The following is a 26015-nucleotide window of genomic DNA, read 5'->3' as shown; positions in this document are numbered from 1 at the left end:
ATCCAGGATTTATGAGGAATTCAACCAACAAGAAAAAAAAAACCCATTAAAAAGAAGGCAAAGGACATGAACAGACATTTTGTGAAAGAAGACCCACAAATGGCCAAGAAGCATATGAAAAAATGATCATCATCACTAATCATCAGAGAAATGCAAATCAAAACCACAATTAGATACCATCTCATATCAATCAGAATGGCTACTATAAGAAGTCAAAAATAATAGATGCTGGTGAGGATGCAGAGAAAAGGAAATGCTTATACACTGTTAGTAGGAATGTAAATTAATATAACTTTTAAGAATGTAAATTAATATAACCTGTAAGGAGATAGCTCAAAGAACTAAAAATAGAACTACCTTTGATCCAGCAATCCTACCACTGGTTAGATACCGCTGGTTAGATATTTCCCAAAGGAAATAAATCATTATATCAAAAAAGATACTTGCACTCGTATGTTTATTGCAGCACCATTCGCAATAGCAAAGTCCTGTAATCAAGCTTCGTGTCCACCAATGGATGATTAGTTAAAGAATATGTGAACATGTGGGATATATACATTTTATTCTTTTTTATTTTTATTTCTTTTTGAGACTGAATCTCGCTCTGTCACCCAGGCTGGGGTGCCGTGGTGCGATCTTGGCTCACTGCAACCTCTGCCTCCCGGGTTCCAGTGATTCTCCTGCCTCAGCCTCCTGAGTAGCTGGCTACCATGCCCAGCTAATTTTTGTATTTTTAGTAGAGAAGGGGTTTTACCATGTTGGCCAGGATGGTCTCCATCTCATGACCTTGTGATCCACCTGCCTCAGTCTTCCAAAGTGGTGGGATTACAGGCGTAAGCCAGTGCACCCAGCCTATTTTATTTGTTTTTGTAGCTGAGTAGTATCCCATGGTGCGTGTGTGTGTGTATACAGATATATAAACGTACATATAGTAGTATTCCATGGTATGCACGTATTGCATACCATGTGTGTACGTATATATATATATATATATATATATATGTATATACTATATGTTTATAGCTGAGGGGACTATTACTCAGCTATAAAGTCTTGTTTGACAAATATAAAGCTGGAAATAAATTGTATATATTATATATAATTATAATATATATAATTTATGTGTGTGTGTATACATACATACACACACACATAAATACACACACACACCCCATGGAATACTACTCAGCTATAAAAAAGAATAAAATTATGTATTTTGCAGCAACACAGATGAAACTGGAGGCCATTATCTTAAGTAAAATGACTCAGAAAGTCAAATACTGCATGTTCTTGCCTGAAAGCGAGAGCTAAATGTATGCACATGGACATAGACAGCGGAATAATAGACATTTGAGACTTGGAAAGTGGGAGGGTAGGAGCGGGGTGAGGGACAAGGAATTCTCTAATGGGTACAATGTACACATTTTGGGTGATGGTTACACTAAAAGCCCTGTCTTCAGCACTAAGCGACATATCCATGTAACACAACTGCACTTGTACCCCCAAACTGATTTTTTAAAAAGTCACAGGGAACTTGCCTCAACACCCTATATCAACATCAACAAACTGCCCTGTCTACCTCCTGTTTGTGCCATGAGAAAATGGAGGCTCATCCATTTAAACCATTGTAGCTAGGACTTTTTTTTTTCTTTTCCTAGCAGATAAAGCCAATACCTAAAATTATATGACTAGCTTTGCTTAAGATTAAAGTCTAGAAAAAGTTCCTGACCAGTACCACTGCCCTGAAGACAGGGATTGTTGGACATGTGCCAGAGATGGCATTACCCAGTCTCTTATGGAGGCAATTGTGTATGGAAATGAGAATCAATGTCCCATTAGAAAAGCCTGTATTTAATTGACTATAAAAATATGCCTAAGGCTAATGGAATGTTATAAAGAATTATTTAAAGGACTGCTTTTCTTTTCAAATCTTTGTAAAGGATGTTTGGAAATAGGGAACTATGAATACTAAGTCTTGTTTGACAAATATAAAGGAGAAATCAACTAGGAATGTACCAACTATTGCCCTGTTTAAGAGTTATTTGTGGGCCTAGCACAGTAGCTCATGCCTGTAATCCCAGCATTTTGAGAGGCCAAGGAGGGCGGATAACCTGAGGTCAGGAGTTCAAGACCACCTGGCCAACATGGAGAAACCCCATCTCTACTAAAAACACAAAAATTAGCTGGGTATGGTTGTACATGCCTGTAGTCTCATCTATTTGGGAGGCTGAGGCAGGAGAATCGCTTCAACCCGGGAGGCGGAGGTTGCAGTGAGCCGAGATCGTGCCGCTGCACTCCAGCCTGGGTGACAAAAAAAAAAAAAAAAAAAAAAAAAAAAAAATTATTTGTGAGTAGAAAGAGAGATTAGAGTCATTTGTTGCACTTATTGCTTTATAACTTTGGCCAATTTTACACTGCTTTTTGTGCCAAAATTATTATTCTCATCCAAGGAAAAAATAGTTCACTTACTAATTATTTACTTGTTATCTATGAAGGACTTAGGGTTATTTATACATAAGAAAAGTTGGGGCTGGGCAAGGTAGCTCACCCCTGTAATCCCAGAACTTTGGGAGGCCAAGGTGGGAAGATCACTTGAGGTCGTGAGTTCGAGACTATCCTGGCCAACACAGTGAAACCCCGTCTCTACTAAAAATACAAAAATTAGCTGGGCGTGGTGGCACACACCTGTAATCCCAGCTACTTTGGAGGCTGAGGCAGGAGAATCACTTGAACCCAGGAGGCAGAGGTTGCAGTGAGCCAAGATTGTGCCACTGCACTCCAGCCTGGGTGACAGAGTGAGACTCCGTCTCAAAAAAAAAAAAAAAAAAAAAGAAAGAAAGAAAAAGAAAAAGTAGCCCACAAGCACAGAGCTAAAAATGAAATGAAATAAAATGTACAACCATTAAATTCCTTACAAATTTTTCTCCTTAAAATTATGCTAAAATACACATAACAAAATTTCCCATTTAAAGCATTTTCCAGTGTACAGGTCAGTAGTGTTAACTACTGTGTATTCACATTGTTCTCCAACCATCACTATTATCCATCTCCAGAACTTTTTAGTCTTCCTAATTGAGACTCTGTATCCATTAAACATTAACTCCCCATTCCCTTCTCCCTCTACCCTTGACATCCACCATCCTCTGTCTGTCTCTATAAATTTGACTGCTCTATATACTTCATATAAGTAGAATCATACATTTGTCCTTTTGTGTCTGGCTTACTTAGCACAATGTCTTCAAGATTCCTCCATGTATTATAGTAGCATATGTCAGAATTTCCTTCCTTTTAAAGACTAAATAATACTCCCTGTGTGTATATGCACAGTGAGTATATGCATTCATCTATCAATGCATATTTGCATGGTTTCCACCTTTTGGCTATCATGAATAATGCTGCTGTATCTTTTTTTAAGTTAAAGTTTTATCAAGTCACGTTGTGGTTTTGTAATAGAAAGAATGTTTGTCAGGGTCAGAAATTATGGAGGGGAAAGCTATATTTAGATTAAAAGCAAGTTTGGGAGTTTGATTTTGAATTTTAGATTTCACTGGGTATAATTCTGGAGAGGATGGGGCAGAAAATGATTGAAAGTTTCCAGGAAGAAATATCTGTCGAAGATAACATACTCTCTAAATGGAGAGAGTACTTAAAACTTGATCTCTTAGGGTATCTAAAGTAATCTAGAACAACCCCAGTTCATTAATCTGTGTATACAATGATGTGATCTAAACATTAGGTTTAAAGGAGAGCACTGCAGCTGCCCCAACATGGATTAGTAAATCAAAGATGTAAAAAGCATAAGGGAGGCCGGGCACGGGGTGTCACGCCTATAATCCCAGCACTTTGGGAGGCTGAGGTGGGTGGATCATAAGGTCAGGAGATTGAGACCATCCTGGCTGTGGTGAAACCCGGTCTCTACCAAAAATACAAAAAATTAGCCAGGTGTGGTGGCGGGTGCCTGTAGTCCCAGCTACTCAGGAGGCTGAGGCAGGAGAATGGCGTGAACCCGGGAGGCGGAGCTTGCAGAGAGCCGAGATCGCGCCACTGCACTCCAGCCTGGGAGACAGAGCGAGTCTCTGTCTCGCCCCACCCCCCCGCCCCCCAAAAAAAGCATAAGGAGCATAAGGGATACTCAAGGGTCCTCCAACCAATAGTGTTTAGCGAAATAACTGAACAACACTGAAATGGTGGTTTGCATCATTTCAGTGTTCTCTGATCATAGCCACCTGCTCGCTCAACAATAGGAAGCTTATTAAACCAATAGCACTCTATTAACCTGTCTTTAAGGAAGCTCTTCTTTATGATTTGTCCCTCAAATTAGATTACTAAAATAATAATATAGCTATATACCCACTCAGTTTCTCTTTTCTCAGAAATCTAAGTTGTCTACTGATCAAAAAGGCCCTAACAATAAAGATCCTCCTTAGCAATAATAAAAACACACATGTAAAACCTCTCAACCTATTTTACTAAATGCAAATAAACAACCTGAAGGCAATTAGATGGCCAGAAAAATGTAACACATATTTCATAATTCTGACAAATCGGAACTTTCTTACTTCCTCAGGCTGTGCTTATGTTTTTCATCTGGCTAAAGAGTGTTCCGGCTCTCCTTCCTCCAGGAGGTCCTGGATTGCCAAAGACAATCAACTGACAAGTAAATATTTCCTGAGCATCTACCATATTAGCAGACTAAATCACTGAAGGCACAGATGTCCTAAGGTGCTTCTATTTCTGTGATTTTTTAGTCGTGCCTAAACTAGGAGGGTGCTCCTGGTGAAGCAGAAGTAGATGTGCAGATAGAGACTGATAGACCTTACCCATCAGTCTCCTTAGGTTGTGGAATTATAGGTACCTTTGCGGCTGCATGAGGTGAGGCTCCTTGGTCCAAAAGCAGAAGGGCCACTTTCTGATTATCGTAATGTGCAGCTACATGCAGTGGGGTTAGCCCGCTCTGAAAACACGTGCAGAAACAACAACCAGTGTCAAAGGTGTCAATACCAGAGGCCTAGATTGAGGAAATGAAATTAGATTGGATACGACATAGGGCATATTTACATTCTGGTTTCCACAGTACTTGGACCCCAGCATTTACCTTTTATTTTCCAAGTGCTCTTTATCCTAGTGGGACTTAAATATTTAGTTATAATTCGAGTGGCTATTAGTGAATATTAGCAAGGGTGTGTTTTGTTATCGTGGAAGTGGCCTGCTTCAGGGTGGCTGGTGACCTCTTACCTTCCCAGCAGCATCTGGAGATGCACTTTTCTGTAGCAGGAGATTGGCAACTTCAAGCTTTCCATATTTTGCTGCCACATGAAGAGGAGTAAATCCTTTCTGAAAAAAAAGAAACATAAAAATAATGAACAATAGAAATGACATAAGGAAAACACACACAAAACCCAAACCAAACAAGAAACAAACAAAAAGATATGACATAAGGGCACTGCTTTCCAGAACTGATTAATTATTCTATTGATGATGAGCAGTGAAGCCTGCATTTAAAGCCCAAGACTCATAGATAAGAGTTCAAGAGGCTTCTTATGGACAGGGTGTGAGCGTAACATACCAGGATACCTAATCTTTCTCCCTTCTGCTGACTGAGCCATGACATGCTATTGGTTCTGGAAGTCTTCAGGTATCTCACCAGGATGAAGTTGGAGAGCTGGATCTGGGGCTTATTCTAGGGCTGTTTCAAGCGTTTCATATTGTGGGAAGAATAAGTTACAGGGTCCCAGACTCAGTTTGGAGGGCTTGGGAAAATCCGGGGCAAGTCTGAACCTCTCACAATCTCACATCACCAGATCGGACACTTTCTCTTCTTCTTTCCCTGTTTCTCCATGTATACACAATCCTTATGTGTCCTCTAGTCTTCAGGAGGAGGAGTCAGAAATTCTCTCACCTTTGCCACCAGAGGTGAACTGAATAATGACATGGTTTTAGAATGACAACGCCTATTCTGTAGGTGAACTGAATAATGACACATGGACAAATATGTAACACTTGGATATTAATAGCTGAGTGGCTGGCTCCTTCAGACTTCCAACTCCTACAAGAATCTGTGTATTAACCAGCCAATCAGCACACTGTTGTGGGGGTCCCAATCGTGAGTCAGGGATTAGGGGGTCATCAGCACATTTGACCTCATGAGGCTACAGCAAACTAAAAGGAATGTGTAGCTGGTATGGTGAAATGCCTGAATATTCAAGACCCTATCACCCATTATTCTGTTTCACATCAAATGAGCTTCTTGAACTTGCATCTCAACTCTACTGAAGAGCCCAAAGAATCACAAGAAATGAAATTTGAGGTAGTCATCATTTATCCTGATAGTTTTCTATTTGTAATTGTCTTCTATATTGATTACACATTAATCTTTCTTATCTGCATCCAAATAAAAGAGTGCAGTACCAGTTACTAGCTTTGGAAGATGCGCCACAAGCCAATTCATCTTGCTATCACATTTGCAAGGCTTATGTAGTATCACAAAAAAAATGAGCTCCAAATTTTGCATTCTGCACATGCAGAACAACTGTTTATGTTAGGGTATTACTCTAAGGCATCAGAGTTGAGATAAAAATAAATCAAACTATAAATCAGACAAGACAATAATGACACAAAAAAGAACAAGAACAAACAAAAACAACCCCAAGAAAAATTCACTGCCAGTTTTGCAAGTATTATAAAAGCATCTACCAACCAAGCTGTGATAAGGTGGTTTGTGTGCTTGGCCTGAGCATTTTACTAATCTGTAGCTCTGTTTTTAAACTACCATTTAAGGCCATCAAATAATTTATAAGAAATCTGACTCTGGATATCAGTAAGGTTTCATTGGAAGATAATGTACTAAGAAACTTAAGGCAAAAAACCCCCCACAAAATACTACCAGTTACCCTCTCCCACCACAGAGCTTTGCTGGCCATATTAATGACTACCATGGGATCGCAAGAATAGGTGCTGTTGTGCAGCTTCTGGACCTGTTACTATGCTGGGAAATGTAAGGAAGATGTATTTGGGGGGACAGAGCAGGATTCTGAGATTTGCTTTCATACCTTTGTTGTTATAGATAAAGACGCTCCATGATCCAAAAGGAACGCGGCCACATCCTCATGCCCCTCTCGGGCGGAAAGGTGAAGTGGGGTGTACCCAGAAGTTGTGGCTGCATTTGGAGATGCCCCTTGCTGCAATAGCTGTTGTACTATGTCTGCTTTCCCCAGTCGGGCTGAAATGTGGAGTGGGGTTTGGTCATCCTAAACAGCAAGGTAGAAATGTAAGGCTGATGAGCTGAGGAAACAATGGTGCCTTTATGAAAAATTCAAGGAATATTAGCTGCTTGATGTAAGAGGTACAATCAACTTTTTGAGTCAATGCTAAAAAAATCTCATTTGTCTTTTTCTTCAATGTTTAGAAATGAGGAGATGGTAGCTCTAAGCTAATTAAATACCTTTGGAGAGTGACTCATTAATGAGAAAACTGTGAAATGCAGTTCTGTCTATAAATTACCCCCCACTAACACCTGCCACAGAGAATCAAATTTGAACTTTAATTGCTCCTTCTTTGGGAGATAAGAGAATGTATCCTAGTAAAACTCATATACCTGGGAGGGATATTATACCTCCACACCAGTTATTATGCACTCACATGGAATGAATTATTTTGTTGGTTCTGCCTTCCCATAGACAAAAGCAAAGTGTGAAGAAGGCAGTGTAGGGTTGTGCAGTAAACCTGTGCAAAGGCTCCCAGCTGAAGGGTCAGCAGGGGCTGATGCCCTCTGCTTGCCAGGCTGTGCATCCTGGCAAGGGCTGCATCTGTCTAAACTGGAGAGCCACCTCACTACAATCCACCCAAGGGCAGGAGGTACTCACCAAGTCCTGATCCCCTAGGGTCTTATCCCCAATTGGGAGGCGCAAATCATCTTAATTTGCTCAAAGATCCCTGTGGTAGTCCTCTAAATAGAAATTCTGTACTGAATTGTGATAAGGTTCAGATAAATGGTTTAAGTAGGAAAGGTAGAGAAAAGAGGCTAGAATAGAGGACGCCATTTTGGAAGAATAAGGAGGATGAGGGTCAATGTCAAAGTAAGAGGGGCTATCTAACCAGTAGGAAGCATAAGAGGAGTTAGGGAGCTGCAAGGGAGAAGAGGAATATTGAAAGCAGAAACAAATAGGTGCCAAGGAAAAAGCTCACATACTGCTACTACTGCCACTTCTTAACTTGAAACTAGAGACTGCAGACTTGTGCAAATGTATATTTACATATTGCAGGTTGAAATTAAATGGTTTATGATTCTGGACCTGAACTACCATTCTGATAACCTGACCGAACTATCTATCCCAATAGCAGCAGATACGTGGCCTTCTCCTGCAGGTGAAATACGAGGTCAATTCTGAAGGGGCCATACAGCTTGTGTAGAAAAAAAAAAATCCCCCATTTTCCTTTTTGGCTGTTGACAGCTGACTTATAAGTCAACCAAAAAAGCTCAGTTATGCTTCTAGGTTGTGATTGTTCTAGAAGCTTTGTGCATAAGCCCTTCTCCACAGGAGTGTGAAGAACTTTGGACCAAGTCTAGATTCATCCCCAGTCTGTTAGGGACTAGCCGTGTGCTGACAGTTTCAGGCACAAGTTCTCATCTCATCCTATTTCATTTTGTTAAATAATAGAATGAACAAATGTGGAGGGAAGGGATTTTTTACAATGTTACTTGGGTAGAGACTTTTATCATTGGAGGTTGTTCACTATTTTTAAAGTATTCTTGAAAGACGGCATATATATACTTAAAAGTTTTAAGAAAATCAAACAGTTTTTCCTCAATTTCAAACACTTTTCAAGTATTGCACATACCTTAGCCTTAGCTTCTACCTGAGCTCCGTCTTGTACCAGATACCGCACAACTTCAGCTTGGCCGGAGCGAGCTGCCATGTGCAGTGCTGTTTCTCCTCTCTGGGGAACATGAGCCAAAGTAAATTAGCTGCAGCTCTGAAGAAGAGTCGCGTATTTTATTTGGCATAAAGCTTATGATGGACATTTTTCAAAAATAAAAAATAGTCCTAAGCACTTCCTTATGGAAAAGATAGGAAATCAAATGCATAAGAATTTCACAGGAACCTGGTCCATGAGGCAAAGACTTTGGCGTAAGCCTAGGGAGTCTTGTCACCCACTGTGCCAGGGGTGCTGCTCAGTAACCTACAATGTGGCCTCCCTCAGGGCTGGAAAGGTGAGAGCTCATAGGAGCCAAGCAGGGGGGTGAGTGAGTGCAGCTGAGCAGGTGTAGAGTGCTTGAGAGAGCCCACACCTGCACTGACGCAGGCAGCCAACCCCCCCACCACCCACATCTGCAGCTCGCTGCTGTCACTGTGCAAGATGCCAGCCTTACCATGCCACACCATGCAACTTTTCAAAAGAAGTGGCAGTCTGGATTTTATACAAATTTTCTAATTCTTAAATATTGACCATAAATTCAGAATTAAAAACAAAACACTACATGGGCAACATAAACATAGCCAAGGGCTGGATTTGGCTTGTCAACAGCTGGTTTGCATTTCTTATTTTATCTGAACAGATTAATATCCTAGTCTTTGGGCATTTTTCCCAGTGGGTCATTTTCTTTGCCCTGGACCACCCTCCCCCTACTTTTTCATCAAATAGATTCTAATTCAGATTACTTCTTTACTTGATTAAAAATGAAAATGATATTAGAAACAGATACACTGAAATGGACAAATAACAAAAATGAAATCTATTCTCTCACATAGGTGATGCTCACTTTTAAATTGCCTTTATAAATTGGTCTTTGCTTTACAGGCCACCTACTTCCACGGAAGGACACGTGAAGACAGATTCCATAGGAAACTGGTGGACTGTGTTTACTGGAAAGGTGCTGAGGATGTCATTTAGTATATTACTCAGTGTTCCCTTTACGAATGAAAACATTCTGTGCAATTAGTAACAGGAAAGACTGTATCTCATCTGAGAAGCTGGTCTCTTTCTATCTTTTGGTTGTACTGCTTGGGGCTGCTGGAAGATGCACTCTTACTGGGGAGCCCCACTCTCAGGGTAAGCGTGCAGGGCCTCCTAGCTTGCCCCTTCTGTGCCAGGATGGTGCTTGTTTTATTGTTACTTCTTTAATGCTCATGAGTCCAATGAGTGTTATTATGCTTATGGTCTATTGTGCTAATATTATGATGTCAAATTTGAAATCCTGTAAAACAATGTCAAATGCCACATGCAGATCATGGGTGGTAAGTTACCACTCTGATAGCTACTCTGAAGTGAGCCTCATGGTTCCTACAGAGCAATGCTTAGTGTGGGAAAAGAATACCATCGAGTAATCTATGAACACAGAATTCCATGGGTTTGCTATAACATGGTGAAGCACATTAAAGAGAGACTACCTTGAAGTTAGTTGAAATCACTTCTTTTTTTTTTTTTTGAGATGGAGTCTCACTCTGTTGCCCAGTCTAGAGTGCAGTGGCATGATCTTGGCTTACTGCAACCTCTGCCTCCCAAGTTCAAGTGATTCTCATGCCTCAGCCTCCTGAGTAGCTGGAATTACATGCATGCACCACCACGCCCAGCTAATTCTTTTTTGTATTTTTAGTAGAGACGGGTTTCACCATGTTGGCCAGGCTGGTCTTGAATTCCCGACCTTAAGTGATCCACCCATCTCGGCCTCCCAAAGTGCTGGGATTACAGGCGTGAGCCACCATGCCCTGCTAAAATCACTTCTTTGTATAAACAACGATAGTATCTAAACGACCTCTCCAACATGCGGTACTTTTTAATGTTTTTGTTGTAGAAAAATATCCCCCATACTTTGTTTTTTATTTATTTTTATTTTTTTTGAGATGGAGTTTCCCTCTTATTGCCCAGGCTGGAGTGCAATGGCTCAATCTCAGCTCACCACAAGCTCCGCCTCCCGGGTTCAGGCAATTCTCCTGCCTCAGCCTCCCAAGTTGCTAGGATTACAGGCATGCGCCACCATGCCTGGCTAATTTTGTATTTTTTAGTAGAGACAGGGGATTCTCCATGTCGGCCAGGCTGGTCTTGAACTCCCAACCTCATGTGACCGGACTGCCTCAGCCTCCCAAAGTGCTGGGATTACAAGCGTGAGCCACCGTGCTCGGCCACACTTTATTTTTTAAAACTTAATATCCAGTAGTAATGCACCTGTAAGGTTAATGAACGTAGTTCGTAAGTCCTAACAATTTGTGGCCAACTAGAGACTGAGTGGATCTTGCCTTTGAAGTAAAGAAAACAAATGTATTCTTGAATTTTCTTCTTTTAAGTAGTCATATTAATTACATATTAATTAATTATAATAACAATAAGGCCGGGCATGGTGGCTCATGCCTATAAGCCCAACAATTTAGGAGGCCAACGCAGGAGGATTGCTTGAAGCCAGGAGTTCAAGACCAGCCTGGGCAAAATAGTGAGGGCCCCGTCTCTACAAAACATTTAAAAATTAGCCGGGCATGATGGCACATTCCTGTAGTCCCAGTTAGTTGGGAGGCTGAGATGGGAGGAGCACTTGAGTCCAGGATTCAAGGCTGTAGTGAGCTATGATTGCACCACTGTATTCCAGTCTGGGAGACAGAGCGATACTCCAACTCTTAAAAAAATAAAAAATAAAAATGTAGATAAAAACCACCTTTGCCAGTTTATTAAATACTCACAATGGACCTCCTTTGTTCAAAGAATACTTACCACATTGGTGGTGTTTGGTGAGGCTCCATGATGCATTAGTTGTGATACAATATTTACATGCCCCATGAAGGCAGCAACATGGATTGGGGTAAGGCCCGACTAAGGGGAAAAGAAGAAAATGGTGGTTTGTTGGCTTAGCATAAAAAAGGTTTGTCTGTGAGCCTGCCTGCCTGCCATCCATCCATCCATCTAAATCAGTTTAATGATCAGATTAGAGGACATCAGGACATTCACCATGACGTTACAGATTCTATATGGTAAATATATAAACATACAATCATCATTTTCCTAAAGCAAATTCTGTTACTATGAAAGACTTATGTCATACCTATTAAAAAAGAAAAAGAATTTATTTCATACTTTTAATGTAGATCTTTGAAAAAATTGATAAATAACTTGAAGGCTGTTTTTCCCCTTTACTAATAAACCTTCCTCATCCATATGTGTGTGTATAGAAGGAGGACAGCTGTGATTTCATACATATTAGTAAAAAGTCAACTTTTATTTCAGATCCTATTCTGGGCTTTAAAGAGGATTCCCATTTATGTCACATATAAAAGAGCAGGGTACCTAACACAAAGCTGTTTCTTTAGTAAATGAACAAATCAGCATTAATAGTTTCAAACATTTAATTTTTTAACTTTATGGGTATTATAAATTAAGGCAATATAAATAAAGCAAAGATTGCAATGGTCACTAGACTAGACTTGAACTGCTTCAGATCCTATGCACACATACATATATATAAATGTACATAGACCCCAGAATACTCTTCAGCATAAAGCAGAATTTATTGATTCCAGGATATTTTATATTGAATATGTCCATGCTTGTGAGATTTAGAGTGAATAAGAAAGATAAAAATCTCAAGTCATTAATATTTTAAAGAGTATAATTTACTTGTGTTTTTTTATATGAAATGATGCCATTTTAAATTTTTCAGATTTTAATTTAGCTTACAACATGAACATCATAACTTGATAAAACATTTTTTTTAGTATATCTAGAAAAAGCTAACCTGTTTTTTTAAAAAGGGACAGAAGGGGACAATTAATCTCAGCAGAAATTTGAGAAATGTCAAAAATATATGAAAGGAATTCTATACAATCAAAGTGAGGTAAAAGACAGAAAAGGAATAATTCCAGCTGTCCAGACTTCAAAAAGTGAGAATGGAGGACAATTAGGAAAATGAGAATTTTGTTATAGTCTTGGCACCTTTTTCCATCAGCAGGGGGAGTAGTTAGAGCTTGTGCAAGGCAAAATCTTGGTCTGAACTGCCTTTTAAAGCTCTTAGGGAACAGAGAGCTGGATTACTGGTTGACATCTCTGGACATTTACTCAAACATCAGCCAAGAATTTACTTTTATTTTAGAGCCTATTCTGATCTCTAAGAGGGTTCCTATGCACTGAAAGTAAACTTTCTATTTTATACTTAAAAATAACTGTTTGCCTAATATGAACCCATAAGCCTTGACAATATGGCAAATCAGTATTCATATTGTCAACGATTTAATATTTTAAAAATTCTAAGTGTAAATCTAGGCAAATATTCCATTTCCAGGCAAGAAACTGAAGCCAAGCAACAATCACTAGACTAGACTTTAACGTTTATGTTTGCTTCAAATCCTATAGTTAAGCATCAGGCATTCAACAAAACTTTACTGAATGATCTGTGTATGGGCCAGACACTGTGGGTATATGAAGACCAGTCAGACTCAGCCCTGCCTCCAAGGAGCCTTCAGCCTCTGGGGGTCTTGGGGGTGCCACTGAGTCATAAGTCAGAGAGCTGGATAAGGGCTTTGATGGAAGTATGCACACGATGAGGTGATGGTTCCTAGAAGGAACATGTAGATCAGGCAGGGGAGTGAGGGGAGGTTTCCTGAAGAAGGTGGCCCAGATCTGTTTCTAAAGGATGTGCAGGATTTGCCTGGCCAAGGGGGTGTGACACACAGAGGCAGAGACATACAGAGGTAAACAAGAGAGTGTCTAGTCTATGGAAGTGCCAAAGGTTAGAATTAGAATTAACAGAGATCAGAGTGCTAGGAGGTAGTGAGGTGGAGGTTGGGGGTCTGGGACAAGTCTGAAAGGGTAGGTGTCAGGCTTGGTTTGCTTTGTAGAAGGCACAGCCCTGATTCTGATGGATCATTTCTCTGAGTTCTGAGTTGGTTCCTATGAGAGAAACTTAGATCTAATACTTTACCAACCTCAGCAGCTGTTTCATTAATTTTGAATTTTGAGACAGAGTAATCCTTACTTGACAAAAGCACCAAGGTCGTCTTGTGCAGGGTTTCTCAACCTCAGCACATTTGACATTTTGAATCAGATGATTTTTTGTTGCGGGAGACTGTCCCGTATACTGTAAACTGTTTAGTAGCATCCTTGGCCTTGACCCACTAGAGACCAGTAGTACTATCCAGTTGTGACAACTAAAAGTACCTCCAGACATGACTAAATGCCCCTTGGGGGACAAAACTGCACCCATTAGAGAAGTACTACAGTATAGGATTTGATATAAATTATGCTTTCTGTGAAGGTGCCCTTCCCCTTAAGCATGTGTTTTAGGTTACATTTCTTGACACAGTGATACATTTGCATCCAGCTCACCCACCAACATGTTTGTCTGCTTCTCCTAGGGACTGGCAGCCCTTTTCCTAAAGAGTTCAGAATGCAGTCTATGGCCATGATATGCAAACAAACTAGCTGGTCCCTGGAGATGGCCCTGGGGCTCTGGCTGCTAAGGCTATACTCTCAGTATCTCAGGACTCCCAGAAATCTTAACTCTTCTCACCTCGGTTACAGCTTGGATGGATGCACCGTGTTTCAGAAGGAGTTCCATTACTTTAATTCGATTCTTCTTGCAGGCAATATGAAGAGGGGTAAAGCCATTCTGCAAGGGACAAATACGTATACCTGCTTGACTACATTCCATCAAAATCCAGTTTCACTGTGTGCAGTAAATAGTTTTGCTAAAATGATGTGTGGTAAATTGAAATGAACAGAAAGTACTAGGGTTAAGCAGCACGTAGATTCTATTCTGGAAGTAGTCTAGCTGCCCCGGGAACCCAAGGTACCCTGATAATTGTGAACAGGAAGTGAATTTTTGTTACAGTCACCCGGTTAGCTGAGGTAAAAATGATCATTCATTTCGTTATTTTACTTTGGAATTCACTCTTCCAAATAATGTGTCCCAGGCTGGGTGTGGTGGCTCACATGTGTAATCCCAGCACTTTGGGAGGCTGAGGTGGGTGGATCACCTGAGGTCAGGAGTTCGAGACCAGCCTGGCCAACATGGTGAAACCCCATCTCTGCTAAAAATACAAAAATTAGGCAGGCATAGTGGCGTGCACCTGTAATCCCAGCTACTTGGGAGGCTGAGGCAGGAGAATCGCTTGAACCCAGGAGGCAGAGGTTGCAGTGAGCCGAGATTGTGCCATTGCACTCCAGCCTGGGCAACAAGAGCGAAACTCTGTTTCAAAATAATAAATAATAATAATATGTCCCTCCTTTACCTCATTTCAAATACAGACTGAAAATGTCTGGCCCCAACATTTGTCCTCACAGCTCCACTTCACCAAGGTTTATTCTGTTCTCTTTGCTGTGTTTTAAGACAACTACAAGACCAGCTCTAAAACATTTTGATTTCTTCTCTAGCTTTATGCTTCAAGTAGGTGTTTACTCCAAGGATGCAGAAATGTAAATAACCCATTATTTGAATCGTTTGGTTTATTACTTAATCTAATAAAAGAATCTGCTTTTTAATAAATTATGTCCCAAGTTGTCCTGCCTGCCGATTGAGACTGTGGCACGTATTTCAGCTGCCAGTGGAGAACTATAAAATACCAGAGTCCACTGTAAAAGCTTAGGTCAAAGTCACTGCAGGTGCTTTCACCGAGGCTTCTCAGACCATGTGGCCACAGTCCATCCCAGGATGACTGGCTACAACCTCCATATGTTGTGAAATCTTCAGAGTCAGAGGAAAATGAGAGTGGGAGCCCACGCCCTGTTTTAGGACTTATTTTTTTTCTTCTATGGAAAAATGAGTCATGACTGCTAATTTCCTTTCCTCCCTTCTCAGAATTCAGACACATTTGATAGACTGGGTGGGTCAACAGACAGATCTTGAAATGCTGCTTTGGTAAAAGGTTTTAGAATTATAGTGGCAAGGAGGTGTCTGGGGTCTGGAGAGTTTCTCTTTCGTCATTTTTCCTGCCCACTCTGAATTTTAGAGCCCACAGAGTACAAGAGGTGGTATGGATCTATCCAGGCAGGATGACCACACTCTTTTGAAAGGGGCAAAAACCCTTCCTAAAAGGGTCAATTGGATGATGACAACCTTTACCTCAAAATTGCTAGTAAACTCACATGTTTTCCCTAAAATTGGGTGACTTATTTTTTCCTAAACTTGGGTACTTATTCTGAAATAGACAGCTTACTAATTTGGGACCATTTATTTTTGCAAAGACAACAAGCACCATCTTGCTGAGAAAACCAAAGTATAGCATAGCTAAAGGTTAAAAGAACAAATTAAAGTGAAGCCTATAAACTGGACCAAAATTCTGATTGGCAAAAGGAAACAGAAGATTACAGGCAATATTTCTTTAACTTGCAGGGTTAAGATAATATAAAATTTTAGCTCACAAATTCCTAGACCACTTATGTTTAAAATAGAGTTTTTTGATAACTTTGCCTTGTTTTCAGATCTCTGAATAAACTTTTAATTCACAGAATTATAAGTTTATCCACAATAAGATGACGTTGGCCACCTTAGTCTTTTTATAATTGTATAGTCTTTGGGTTCATAAGGGAATCACCTACGTGACCATAAAAACATTAACAGTTTGGCTCCATCAGCCTTTCTCATGTCAGAAACAGAAAATTTTGTTGACTTTCGTGAAGGATATTTGAAAAAATTGACAAGAAGTATACTTTAACCAGCACCTTCTATTTTAACCTCCTCAAAGCATTCCCTTCACATACAGAGGCAGCATGTTGTGAGCAAGACAACTGAGACTGGACTCGCTGGCTGAGCCACTCACCAGGGCTTTGGCATTGGGGTTAGCTTTCTTATCCAAGAGAACCTTGGCAACCTTGTAATGGCCACAGTGGGCAGCCACGTGTAGGGCAGTCAGGTAGTCATTGGTGACATCATCCACGGGTACGTTATGCTGGAGGAGAAGCTGGACGCAGTTTAAATGATCCCCTTGTGTGGCCATGTGCAATGGAGACAATCCATTCTGGAACACATAAAGAAATCAGAGTCCATTCTTTTACCTTTTAAACACAAATGTGCAGAACACAAAGTGCAAATATAAACAGATAAAAACTCCAGTTCTTCACATGAAAATACCTTCTATTTGTAAAAGCTTTTGACAAGTATTTTGAACTACAGCTATTTTTAAAACTGGTCCTCCCAGCTGCTTATGTCAGTCAATAACAAGTTGTCAAGGATAATGTCTTTTCCTAATTTAATAGAAGTGAGAATTGCATCATGGGCCATAACTTAGATGAATAGGAATTTTACTTTTCTTTTTACTTTAAATAGAGATGGGGTTTCACTCTGTTGCTCAGCTGGTCTCAAACTCCTGGCCTGAAGCGATCCTCCCGCCTTAGCTTCCCAAAGCACTGGGATTATAGGTATGAGCCACTGTAACCTGGCCGAATAGGAATTCTTAATATTTAAGACTAAAAGAAAAAATGAAGGTAAGAACAGTGGTATTCATTGGACTGGTATTAATTTTGTCCTTAAGAGATTACTAATACCCAATATTGAAGACTATACTGATTTGACTTTAAAAAAGGTCTGAATGTAATGCATTTCATCTCACATCAAAGAAGAAAGGAAAACTTTTCCCTTTTCTATCAATCTGGTGCCCCCATGTGTCTATGACGAGGAAAGGCAAGGCACTGACAAAGCCATTAACTAATGCTTGCCTTGTTAGTTTAAATCAACTGGGTTCAATAACACAGTTAATCATGTGCAGTAGGAACGAGTTGAAAATTCATTTAAAGAGCAGAGAGAATAAATAAATAGGGTCAAAGATAAATAAAACCTAGAATGACACCAGCACTCAATATGTTTCCTAATGAAGGCAAAACAAGCTATGAAGATGTCAGTCCTTTCTTTTAACTATGATGGCGAAGTGGGGAGCCTGGGAAATTCCTAGAGAATTCAATTATCAAGAGAGGCTCTATCAATTATTGTAACATAATTTAACATATTTTGGGGAAAAGTAATTTGACAGCAAATTCAGTTTCTAAAAAAATTGTCATCAATGAATTTTGACAATGACAGATCAAATATGCACCAAGGAACCAGAGGTTTCTGAATCCTCTGAGCCAAGTTATTTGCTCCGAATTTATCAATGGATGACATAAAGAAGGAGTTCAAGATAAGAAAAAGTAGTATAAGCTCCTTGTTAACCATTCTAACAGCATTATCCACTCTCTGACATATATTTCAACTACTTGTGTTCCGTGAAGGCAAGAGGTACATGGTTATTATTTTTTCATTGCCCAGAAGAAAGCTTTGCATATACAGAAAGAGCTCAGCAAATATCTAGGTCAATTTAAAGGCTTCATACGCTGTCAGTCCATCAGGATATTTCTGCCTAAAAAATTTCCCTCAAATATTTTAAACCATAGAAATTAAGGTGCAGGAAAAGGTAGGAACATTTCCCATTTGAGATACTGCTACCCACGAGCATATGGACTGCTTTATTCCTGCCAAAGCATTCTTTTGCTTTATGTTTTGATACAGTCTTAGAGGAAAATATGAAGTAAACAAGCAAACAAACAAAAAAATCCCACAAAATCTGAGAGAACAAATAATAGTGGAGAGTAGAAATGGGAGGCAGTGTCAATAAAAAAAATTCTCTAGCAATGCAAAAACACAATGATTGTGTGGATGGGAAACTTAAAGATAACTGGAGAAGGACAAGAAAACAGTAAAGAAAAGATCATCTGCCCTATGGAAAGAGGCGTTATTACATATGGTGCCTGAAAATATGGATCCAATGTGATGGGCTTTCTTAGCTCAGTAAGATGAAATTCTTGAAGAACTGGTCAGATGGCCTTAAGGCTAGGAATGTACTCATTCACTTAATAGTCATTCAACAAATATTTACTGAAGCCCTACTCTGTTCTGGGAATGAAAGTAGGTGCTTGTGGGTACTGCACTGAACAAGGAAAAGTTCTTGCTTTCATTCTATTGAAGAGAACCAGACAGCAAGCAAGTAAACAAGCATATAATTTCAAGATGGTGTTAAAAGCTCTAAAGAAAATAAAATATGGCCAGATGGCACTGGCAGGAGGTGGTGAAGATGGGAGGGGTAAATCGTGAGAAAACGCCTGTCTATGAGGAAGACATTTGAGCTGAAGAATATACGGGGACCACAGAGATCTGGAACAAGCTGAGGGAACTCAAACCAAGCAAACAGGAAATGAGAACAAAGGTGTATTCTAGGAAGTAAAAGAAGGCTGGTTAGCTAGAAGACGGTGAGGAAGGAGCAAAACCGGAGGAGATGAGGAAGAGAGGTGGTCAGAATCTGTTAAGAAGTCTATCCTCAGTGCAGAGGGAGACTTCTGATCAAACACAGCATGTGTAATAGATATATTTATGCTTCCTCTCCCAAAACTCCACCAAAAAGCAGTTATGGATTTAAAGGGTAAAATCCAGAAGGGCACATATGTGTGTGTCCTTTTCTATTCCCACATACACAATGGGGAAGAAATAAAAAACAGATGGGGGTTGTCTCCAAACTTCGGAATATGAAAAGAGGATTTGATGTGGTAATTCATCCAGCTGAAGAGAGAGGCTGAAACCTAAGTGTCTGAAGCAGTAGAATCAGTGCTGTGCTGACAAATGTTTTAACACCCAACTCCTGGAAAAAGAAAAGCCCCAGTGTGTAGCACTAGCCAATTTCCATGCTGTAAATCCCCCCACAATAACCAATTTCAAGCCGTCCATCTGATGTTACTGAATGGGGAATTGGAAAGAGATGTACACAACCAGCTCATGAGCCGATACAATCAGGCTCCAGCACACTGCTGGGAATAAAAAGACAAGCTGATTTGCCTCTCAAATCCCAAAAAGGCAGAGGCTGTGGAAGCATAGTACCTCAGAAGATAAAGTGAGACTTGGGGCTGCAAGTAAGATTGGTTTAAAGACTGTGTATGGAGCCGTCAGGTCTCCAGGCCCTTCCCAACTCAGCAAAGTTAGGTAACTGCCTCCTGCTAGCCTGAAGGACACCAGAATCAGTGTCTGGAGAAGGTGAACTAGAGAGATTCAGACTCAAGGGCCCAGGCAGAACAGAGGGCAGTGACGAGGATCTGGACCAAGAATAAGTGATCACAGAAAAAGGAAAGAGAATGGAGGCGTTAAGGATGTGGTCTCTGGAGTTAGGCTGCTTGGGTTCAAATCCTTGTTCTGCCACTAATAGGGATAGTTTGAAAAAGCTACTTTATCTCTTTGGGTTTCAGTTTCCTCTTCTGTGAAAAGGGAATAACAGTAATACCAGTATCTCATTTAATGAGGATTAAATGAGTTAATATGTGTAAAGAACATAGAGCCTGATAAGCAGTAATCACTATGTAAATATTAGTTATCATTATTATGATTAAAGTATGCATAAAGCACAAGACTGGCAGCCTCTTTCCCCTACTCAGAATGTATTCACACATGTGTGCACTGCAAAGGTTGGTGGATTTGTCTCTCAAAAAACTGTACTGCCTAAGGTAAAGGGAACTAATTGTGACATTAAAGAGCCCCTCTTAACCACTGCCACCTGATCAGCACTGCCTACACTCTTTAGAGCTGCCACTCACATGTTTGTGCCTGACACAATTAGGTACAGCCATTGTGGGAAGTCTTCATTATAAAATATAGAGCCAAAAAAAAAAAGGAAAAAAAGGAAATCTGAGGAATTAGGGACATTTGGGAAACAGAAAAACTAAATTAAACGTTATCTCAAATGTTCTCAGAAAGGTAACAGAAAAAAATGTACCCATTAAACAAGAACAGGATACTTTAAGAAAAGAAGCTATCAGATAACAAGAAAATGTCCTTGAAAATAAAAGCTTGGAAGAAAAAAAGCAAAAAGGTTTCTCAGAAAAAATCCAAAGCAATGAGATGAATAGGAGAAAAAAGATGAGTAACTCTGATTTTTAACATTGGTCCTTACTGCTTTGAGAAAATGAAAATCAATTTGAAAGAGAACAATGGGGACTAATGGGAGAGTTTTTAAGCAGGAGGCTGACATGACTTGGATGACAGTCTATATGGCCACTCTGACTGCAAAGTGGGAACTGATTTGTAAAGGAGCAAAAAGGGAAATGGGGGACCAACAGGAAGCTACTACAGTGGTTCAGTGAGAGATGATAATGTGGCTTAGAAGACAGCAGTGGAGGGGGAAAGAAAATAGATATGCGGTACGTAAAAGGAAAAGAACAAATAGAATCGTCAAGATAAGAAACAATCAAAAGGCCAAGATGTCATCATATACAATGAAAACATCATGGCTGTTTAATTCTGTTAGACAATACCCTCAACAGCTCACCAATCTAAACCCTACATTTTAAATGAGTGATGGAATTGTCCAGACCATCTCAACCCTGTCTAGTCTTCCTAATATTGTTGAGGAAACACTGAACAGAGTGAAGAAAGAAATAATATGTGCTTTTGTTGCTTTGATAATGTTTAGAGATTAAAGCTCTTACTAAAGCTTAGTATCATTTCCAAAAAAATCACTAGTTTAATTAATAAAAGTAGTAGTGACAATGAGGTGGTTTATATGTCGCAAAATTTATTTGCAAATATTCTTTTCTTCAAATGATGTCAAATGGTTTTACTATTAAAAAAAAGTCTAAAAGAGAGTCAACCATTAATTTTTTTCAGGCAATCATCATGTGTTCCTTTCAGATATGTCAACATTCCCAAAAAGCCCAATTAAGGTGCAGTCTTTCCAAAGTTTCCAGTCTGTATCAGCTAAGTGATACCCTTGACTTCCTTAATAGTCTATGAACTCTCAAGAAGTAAGCTGAGGGACTAAAGATAGCCGGCACCCAAACTTTAGAGAGTGTAGAACTTTTAGTCTTTCTTAACCTAACAAGCAATTATTTCTGAGCTATGAAAATTTCACAGAGTAAAATCAAGCAGTAAGCATTCCCGAAACAAAACAAAAACCACACACACACAAACAACTTTGTGGTATAGCACATTCTACATAAAATCTTAATAAGCCCAAACTTATTTTGAGGTTCTGTAAAGATCTGGTGAACATAACTACTCTGACTGCTACATTGAAAATGTCATTTTCTATGTGATTCAAAAGGCTAGATCATATAACCATCAAAATAAATACAGTCCAATGTCCAGAAACCTGAAAAGAAATTACCTTGGTTTTTGAAAGAATGGGGGCAGCTCGATCAAGCAACATTTCTACCACCTGCTCATGGCCACTCCTTGCTCCGCAGTGCAGTGGTGTCAGACCATCCTGTTGAACAAAGGAAACATCACCAATTAAATTTGACAATAAATTCTATGAGTGCAGTGTACTTCTTCAAGATCCAGCATGGCACCCAACATGCTATGGGCAAGTGGGCTTCAAACATTTGCTCATTTATTTCTTAAAATACTGCCTTATTTTAGGTTGAAAACTACAGTTTTTCATAAGTTTAAGTAGCTGCAAAGTATGTAATTTCCCACAAGTTTGAATATTGACATTTAAATATATAACTTTTCCACTACTCTTTTGAATAGCCAATAAAATCTAAGTACTACAAGTAATTTGATGCTCACCATTAACAAAAACACATGAATAAACTCTAAAATAGAAATTTGTAATATAAATTCTACATTGGTTCTTTTTCCTCTTGCGTTTCTATTTCCATTCCATTTCCCCTACATAATTTTATCTTAATGTAATTTTATGCTTGAAGGTTTTTTATTGATTACTACATATTTCTCTGCCATGAAATTATATAAGTTTAAATTTAAGAAAGGTTTAAATATTTCCTGACAATACATGCCTCTAAGTGTAAAAAACGAATCACCTGATTGGATTATTATAATTATTTGAATATAACCAATCAAAACAGCAAAAATATATAAAAAGTTTTGTGACCATTCCACAAAAACAATGTATTAAAAATTTCTCTTTTAATGAGATATGCTTTTTTCATGACTAGTTTATGTATCTGCTAATGAAGATTAGTTATTGCTAGAATGAGACAGGGTTCAGCATCAATATTAGCCCTGATTTTTGCTTTTATAGATATTAGTGCTGAGAAACCTTGTTCATGTAGACTGTTGTAGTAGAGTTACGAATTCTCTGAATTCCATGTGAAAAATTACCTAATAATCTTTTTTTGTCTTTAAAATCTTTTTTGAAAAATTTCTTCTAAAAGAAAAAAATGGGATACATGTGCACAACGTGTAGGTTTGTTACATAGGTACATCTGTGCCATGGTGGTTTGCTGTACCTATTGACCCATCCTCTAAGTTCCCTCCCCTCACCCCCCAGCCCCCAACAGGCCCAGGTGTATGTTGTTCCCCTCTCTATGTCCATGTGTTCTCATTGTTCAACTCCCACTTATGAGTGAGAACATGAGGTATTTGGTTTTCTGTTCCTGTGTTAGTTTGCTGAGGATGATGGCTTCCGGCTTCATCCATGTGCCTGCAAAGGACATGATCTCATTCTTTTTTATGGCTGCATAGTATTCCATTATGTAAATGTACCACATTTTCTTTCTCCAGTCTATTGTTGATGGGCATTTGGGTTGGTTTCACGTCTTTGCTATTGTAAATAGTGCTGCAATAAACATACATGTACATATGTCTTTATAGCAGAATGATTTATATTCCTTTGGGTATATACCCAGTAATGGGATTGCTGTGTCAAATGGTATTTCTGGTTCTAGATTCTTGAGGAATTGCCATACTATGTTCCACAAGGATTGAACTAATTTACATTCCTACCAACAGTGTAAAAGTATTCCTATTTCTTCACAGCCTCCCCAGCATCTATTGTTTCCTGACATTTTAATAATTGCCATTCTGCCTGGTGTGAGATAGTATCTCACTGTGGTTTTGATTTGCATTTCTCTGATGATCAGTGATGTTGAACTTTTTTTCATATGCTTCTTGGCCACATAAATGTCTTCTTTTGAGAAGTGTCTGTTCATATTCTTTGACTGCTTTTTGATGGGGTTGTTTTTTTCTTGTAAATTTGTTTAAGTTCTTTGTAGATTCTGGATACTAGCCCTTTGTCAAATGGGTAGGCTGCAAAAATTTTCTCCTATCCTGTAGGTTGCCTGTTCACTCTAATGATAGTTTCTTTTGCTGTGCAGAAGCTCTTTAGTTTAATTAGATCTCATTTGTCAAATTTGGCTTTTGTTGCAATTGCTTTTGGCATTTTTGTCATGAAATCTTTGCCCATGCCTATGTGCTGAATGCTATTGCCTAGGTTTTCTTCTAGGGTTTTTATGGTTTTGGGTTTTACATTTAAGTCTTTAATCCACCTTAAGCTAATTTTTGTATTAGATGTAAAGAAGGGGTCCAATTTCAGTTTTCTGCATATGGCTAGCCAGTTTTCCCAGCACCATTTACTGAATAGTACATCCTTTCCCCATTGCTTGCTTTTGTCAGGTTTGTTGAAGATCAGATGGTTGCAGATTTCTGAGATCTCCGTTCTGCTCCATTGGTCTATATGTCTGTTTTGGTACCAGTACCAGGCTGTTTTGGTTACTGTAGCCTTGTAGTATAGTTTGAAGTGAGGTAGCATGATGCCTCCAGCTTTGTTCTTTTTGCTTAGGATGGTCTTGGCTATATGGGGTCTTCTTTGATTCCATATGACATTTAAAATACTTTTTTTCTAATTCTGTGAAGAATGTCAATGGTAGTTTGATAGGAATAGCACTGAATCAATAAATTTCTTTGGGCAGTATGGCCATTTTCACAATATTAATTCTTCCTATCCATGAAGATGGAATGTTTCTTCATTTGTTTGCATCCTCTCTTACATCCCTGAGCAGTGGTTTGTAGTTCTCCTTGCAGAGGTCCTTCACATCCCTTGTTAGCTGTATACCTGGGTATTTTATTCTCTTTGTAGTGACTGTGAATGGGAGTTCATTCATGATTTGGCACTTATCAGTTTAAGGAGTTTTTGAGCTGAGATGGTGGAGTTTTCTAAATATAAAATCATGTCGTCTGCAAACAGAGATAATTTGACTTCATCTCTTCCTATTTGAATATGCTTTTTCTTTCTCTTGACTGATTGCTCTGGTCTGAACTTCCAACATTATGTCGAATAGGAGTGGTGAGACAGGGCTTCCTTGTTTGTACCAGTTTTCAAAGGGAATGCTTCCAACTTTTGCACATTCAATAATGATATTAGTTGTGGGTTTGTCATAAATAGTTCTTATCATTTTGAGATATGTTCCATCAATCCCTAGTTTGTTGAGAGTTTTTAACATGAAGGGATGTTGAATTTTATCAAAGGCCTTTTCTGCATCTATTGAGATAATCATGTGGTTTTTGTCTTTGGTTCTGTTTATGTGATGGATTATGTTTACTGATTTCCTTAAGTTGAACCAGCCTTGCAACCCAGGGATGAAGCCAATTTACTCGTGGTAGATAAGTTTTTGATGTGCTGGATTCAGTTTGCCAGTATTTTATTGAGGATTTTCTCATCGATGTTCATCAGGGATATTGGCCTGAAGTTTTCTTTTTTTTGTTGTGTCTCTTCTTGGTTTTGGTATCAGGATGATGCTGGCTTCATAAAATGAGTTAGGGAGGAGTCCCTCCTTTTTAATTGTTTGGAAGAGTTTCAGAAGGAATGGTACTAGCTCCTCTTTGTATTTCTGGTAGAATTCAGCTGTGAATCCATCTGGGTCCTGTGCTTTTTTTAGTTGGTAGGCTATTAATTACTGTCTCAATTTCACAACTCGTTATTGGTCTATTCAGGGATTCGATATCTTCCTGGTTAACCTTGTGAGGGTATACGTGTCCAGGAATTTAACCATTTCTTCTAGATTTTCCAGTTTATTTCCATAAAGGTGTTTATAGTATTTGCTGATAGTAGTTTGTATTTCTGTGGGGTCAGTAGTGATATCCCCTTTGTCATTTTTTATTGTCTGTTTGATTCTTCTCTCTTTTCTTCTTTATTAGTTTAGTTAGTGGTCTACCCATATTGTTAATTTTTTCAAAAAAACAGTGCCTGGGTTCATTGATTTTTTTGGAGGGTTTTCATGTCTTTATCTCCTTTAATTCTTCTCTTAGTTATTTCTTGTCTTCTGCTAGCTTTTGGATTCATTTGTTC

At 39.1% G+C, this 26015-nt stretch overlaps 1 protein-coding gene across 26 annotated transcripts in view; it reads right to left on the bottom strand.

The window, feature by feature from the left end:
- The window catches only part of ANK3 (ankyrin 3), a 701719-nt gene that overhangs the window by 165123 nt on the left and 510581 nt on the right, over positions 1–26015 (bottom strand). For all 26 annotated transcript variants that reach the window (XM_054521804.2, XM_054521780.2, XM_054521785.2 and 23 more), the window contains 8 exons: positions 22092–22190; positions 16737–16934; positions 14489–14587; positions 11701–11799; positions 8839–8937; positions 7050–7247; positions 5236–5334; positions 4856–4954 (listed from right to left, as the gene is read on the bottom strand). In XM_054521804.2, coding sequence (XP_054377779.1) covers positions 4856–4954; positions 5236–5334; positions 7050–7247; positions 8839–8937; positions 11701–11799; positions 14489–14587; positions 16737–16934; positions 22092–22190 — 990 coding nt within the window. The remainder of the gene's footprint in view (positions 1–4855; positions 4955–5235; positions 5335–7049; positions 7248–8838; positions 8938–11700; positions 11800–14488; positions 14588–16736; positions 16935–22091; positions 22191–26015) is intronic.

Source organism: Pongo abelii, chromosome 8 (assembly GCF_028885655.2).
Source record: "Pongo abelii isolate AG06213 chromosome 8, NHGRI_mPonAbe1-v2.0_pri, whole genome shotgun sequence".
NCBI lineage: Eukaryota > Metazoa > Chordata > Mammalia > Primates > Hominidae > Pongo > Pongo abelii.
The sequence above is the reverse complement of the archived record's forward strand: the minus strand, read 5'-3'. Positions and strand labels throughout refer to the sequence as shown.